Genomic DNA, 3,750 nt, shown 5'->3' with positions numbered 1-3,750 from the left:
CTGCTTTATTCTTTTAAATGGATACATTAATCGTGTTTATTATATATTTTTTTTATTAAAGTGGAAATCAGTTTACAAAACTTGACTGACTGCTTCACTTCCACTTTAAAACATCCCTCAAAAGAGCAAAGTTAACATGGGAATGTGTTTACAGTGTTTTTGGAATGAAGGAAGCCCCGATGATGTATTTAGAAGGGCTGGGTATTGGCACAAATTATTTTATTTTTATAAATAATAAATTAAATTATTTTTATATTTATTTATTTTTTTGTCGTAGAGTGCACTGTGACAAACATACTCCCGGTTCACCCAAAAGTTAAGATTCTGTCATAATTTACTCTCCCTCATGTTGTTTTAATTTAGATTAAATTTAGGCTTTTATTCACATATAAACATTGATCATCACACATACATAGATCTCATCAAATATGGCAAACACGGAAGCTCAACATGCCTGCTAGACAAGCGGGGACCAATGAGGTTTGCTTTGGCACATGAAGCAAGCAAGGTTGAGTATGTATGTGTAGGTACGCTGATCAAAGATTATATGTGCATAAAGGCCTGCAGACTTTGTAAAGGGTTTTAGGAAAAATTGGGCACCATTCACTAAACAAACGAGGATCATACTTTGCCAAACTTTCAAGATGTTCTAAAGCAAAAACACACAGCCTTGTTGCCAAGACAAATGAAACAATGTGTTCTAAAGTTGGCCCAAAATATAAAAAAATGTTTGATATCCTTCAACTGGAAGGAATTATAATCTGAAGCTTAAAAAAAAAAAAAAAAATCTGTGCCCATCATACACTATGTGGTTTCTGTGAAATCGACTGCCCAATAATGCACCTTGGTTCTGACTATCCGTAACTAGCATCGGATGAAGCGTCCAGACTATAAATTGGGTCAAAATTCCAGACAAAAGTTGTGAAGTGTTTTCCAGCTTTAAAGCTATCTTGTCTCTTCAGAAGACTTCTTGTATTAAACAGCTCTGTTCATATGGATTACTTTTAAGATATCTCAATGAATTTTTTGACAAATTAAAGTTTTGGCTGCATTGACTTTCAATGGATGGACAAAAATGAAGAGAGAATATTAAAAATGTCTTCATTTGTGTGCCGAAGAAAAACAAAAGTCTTACGGTCTTGACATTAGGGCGAGTAAATGATGACAGAATCTCCATTTCTGGGTGAACTATTTCTTTCATTTTCTCATTTGTGCATTTTGTAATATTTTGGGCCCTTACAGGTAGTGTTGCTTTCGTCAACGAAAATTATGACTAAATATCGTCGTCAACGAACCTTTATCACGTGACGAAAACGAGACGAAAATGCTGGTCATGTGACGATGACTATAATTAAATGTATAATGCAATATCGTTGACGAATAAAAACGAGACTAAATGTGGTTTACAAAATAAAAACTATGCTAAAATGTCTCTTCATTTTCGTTGACCAAAACGAGACGAAACGAAATGTTATAACGTTATTTCGTCTCGTTTAGTCGCGTTATTATTATTATTTTGCAGTATTTCTGTTTCCTGTGTCTCACTTCAGGGGCTGCATCAGGTCACACTGCGCAGACGCAGGCGACGTCACTTCCTCAAGCCCCACTCGCGGCATTATTTAGACCAGTGTTTATGAGTGTTTCCCAACCGGGGTCTGTCGAGAGCAGGGGTGCCGTGTAAAAACTAGACTAAAAAGAGTATGAACGTGACTAAAACTAATAAAAACTAAAATGACAGTTTCACACAAAGACTAGACTAAAACTAAAATTAAAACAGGCCGCCAAAAACAACACTACTTACAGGTTAATAAAGCAAATATAATGCAGCATTATGTTGCAAGATTTGGAATGACGTAGAAATTTAAATAATAAAATCCCACATGTGATGTTAAAAATGTTTTACTTGTGCGCTAAAAATAGGCATGCATTAAAATGATCTTGTGGTTTTAAGAATGATATTTGATCTTGCAATTGATGGTAAAGATATATATTTTTTTTTTTTTACCCAGCTCTAGTATTTACTGAAAAAACATTTAACAATTTTGAAAAAGCTTATGACATCCCCAAGAATTCTTCTTTATTCTACTCTCTTCTTTAGTTCTACTCTCACAACACAACAACATTTCAAGTATGTTAACGCTACTCTGCTGCTAAATGTCATGAAGGTTATGTTAAGGCCCCTCAAACTATAAAATGATCTTTAACAGATGAGGACTGAACATATACAACCTGGGACATACAGTGTACTGGTGACCTGACTGACATAATGAAAAGACTGTGAACAGAGAGAGCAGGGATATGTTTGTGTGTGTGTGTGTGTGTGTTTTGTTGGGGTGTACGGACCTCTTCGTTGAGGTTGCTGACCAGGAGCACTCCGCCAGGTCCCGAATGTCCAGACAACGCCACCCTCCCTGCTGCTGCCGCCGCCGCCGCCGCTGCACTCAGAGGGCTGATGGCCCCTATAGAGACAGAGAAGAGAAGCCGGACCATGTCAGCCCACACAGCCCAGAAGAGCCAAAAGCTCAGCATCTCAGGCGGATCTGCCCTGTGGCCATGCATTCTATCTGTCTGCACCCACCACACCAAGCGCATCCAGTTACGCAGCCAACAGCACAGACCTCGGGCAAACCCACATCCCAGAGTCAATATCTGCCGCTAGGCAGATCACTATCTGAACCGATTTCACACAGACTGGCGCTCTAGAGCAATATCCGAAAACAAAATTGCTTTTAGGGCCCTGTCTGCTTGCTGTAGTTAGTCGCTCAATAGGCCGCTCTGCTTTAGCTAAAGGGAACTTGTGTTTGGCAGTTTGGATTGCCAGTCTGTCTGAAATACGGGCCCCTAATTAGTGTGCATGTCAATCTATTACGTCAGGCCCATAATGCCGAATGGAAGGGCTTATTGTTGCAGCTTCAGATTTATGCTTTGACAAATAGCGACACTGTTTATGAATCCTGCATGTCAAGTCAGGACAAATGGTTGGGGTGGTTTCAACATGAAAGCCCTGCCAATTCTGACAGCACTGGAAACGTCCCTGTCCTTCAGAGGGAAGAGCGCATTCAAGTAGGGTTAGAAAATCAAAAGGAAAAAGGAAAGTAAATGGAAGAATAGGTACCTAGAGAAGATGGAAACCCTCCACCACTAGAGTAGGAAGTTGCCATTCCAGAGGGAGTACCTAAGGAGAACGTGTACAGTCAAAGTCTTACGGGATCAAACACAGACTGGGGGCTGTGGAAGCGGCAAAAACGTAAAGCAACGTGTTTGAATGGCACATCAATTAGACCGGATTGCATTTCAGGCACTATTGACCCATTTTCCACTAAGAACTAGAAAACTCTCATGAATCATAATAGAGGGGAAGCATTCACACCTCTACTCTGTTCTGAAGCTATCAGGGTTTCTGCAGACTTGAACAAGTTAAATTTAAGACTTTTTAAGACCTTTTTAATACCACCTTATATGAAATTTAAGACCTAAACCTGTAATGGAAATACACATTTTATTACATACATATATGTAATATTTAATGTGTATAAATTAAAAAGAAAACAAAATATCAATGCTGTAATAAATGGTATTTATTACCATGATATACAGTGAACTTTTCATGTCAGCAGACAATATTCCATGCAAAATATCCCCACAAAATAACTGCATCACTGAGATTTTTGGTGGAGTAAACAATTTATTCTGAAGCAATATTTTCATCAGTGTTCTATCAGCTTTTACATACTTAAATCTGCATATTTA

General features: G+C 38.3%; 1 protein-coding gene and 1 long non-coding RNA gene across 4 annotated transcripts in view; one reads left to right on the top strand and one right to left on the bottom strand.

The window, feature by feature from the left end:
• Positions 1-112: 112 nt before the first annotated feature.
• Positions 113-1,994, top strand: LOC107677768 (uncharacterized). The gene is made up of 2 exons (XR_001632885.1): positions 113-1,242; positions 1,804-1,994. It is a non-coding gene; the product is annotated as an uncharacterized LOC107677768 (long non-coding RNA).
• A 63-nt stretch (positions 1,995-2,057) lies between these two features.
• The window catches only part of LOC107677766 (polypyrimidine tract-binding protein 2-like), a 9,800-nt gene continuing 8,107 nt past the window's right edge, over positions 2,058-3,750 (bottom strand). For 2 of the 3 annotated variants that reach the window (XM_016472785.1, XM_016472787.1), the window contains 2 exons: positions 3,116-3,175; positions 2,058-2,459 (listed from right to left, as the gene is read on the bottom strand). In XM_016472785.1, coding sequence (XP_016328271.1) covers positions 2,182-2,459; positions 3,116-3,175 — 338 coding nt within the window. In that variant the 3' untranslated portion in view covers positions 2,058-2,181. The remainder of the gene's footprint in view (positions 2,460-3,115; positions 3,176-3,750) is intronic. The other variant, XM_016472786.1, reaches the window with a different exon arrangement.

The sequence above is a fragment of the Sinocyclocheilus anshuiensis genome, unplaced genomic scaffold, assembly GCF_001515605.1.
Source record: "Sinocyclocheilus anshuiensis isolate Anshui unplaced genomic scaffold, SAMN03320099.WGS_v1.1 scaffold985, whole genome shotgun sequence".
NCBI classification, from domain to species: Eukaryota; Metazoa; Chordata; class Actinopteri; order Cypriniformes; family Cyprinidae; genus Sinocyclocheilus; species Sinocyclocheilus anshuiensis.
Note: the sequence above shows the minus strand (reverse complement) of the source record. Positions and strands in the feature narration are given on the sequence as shown.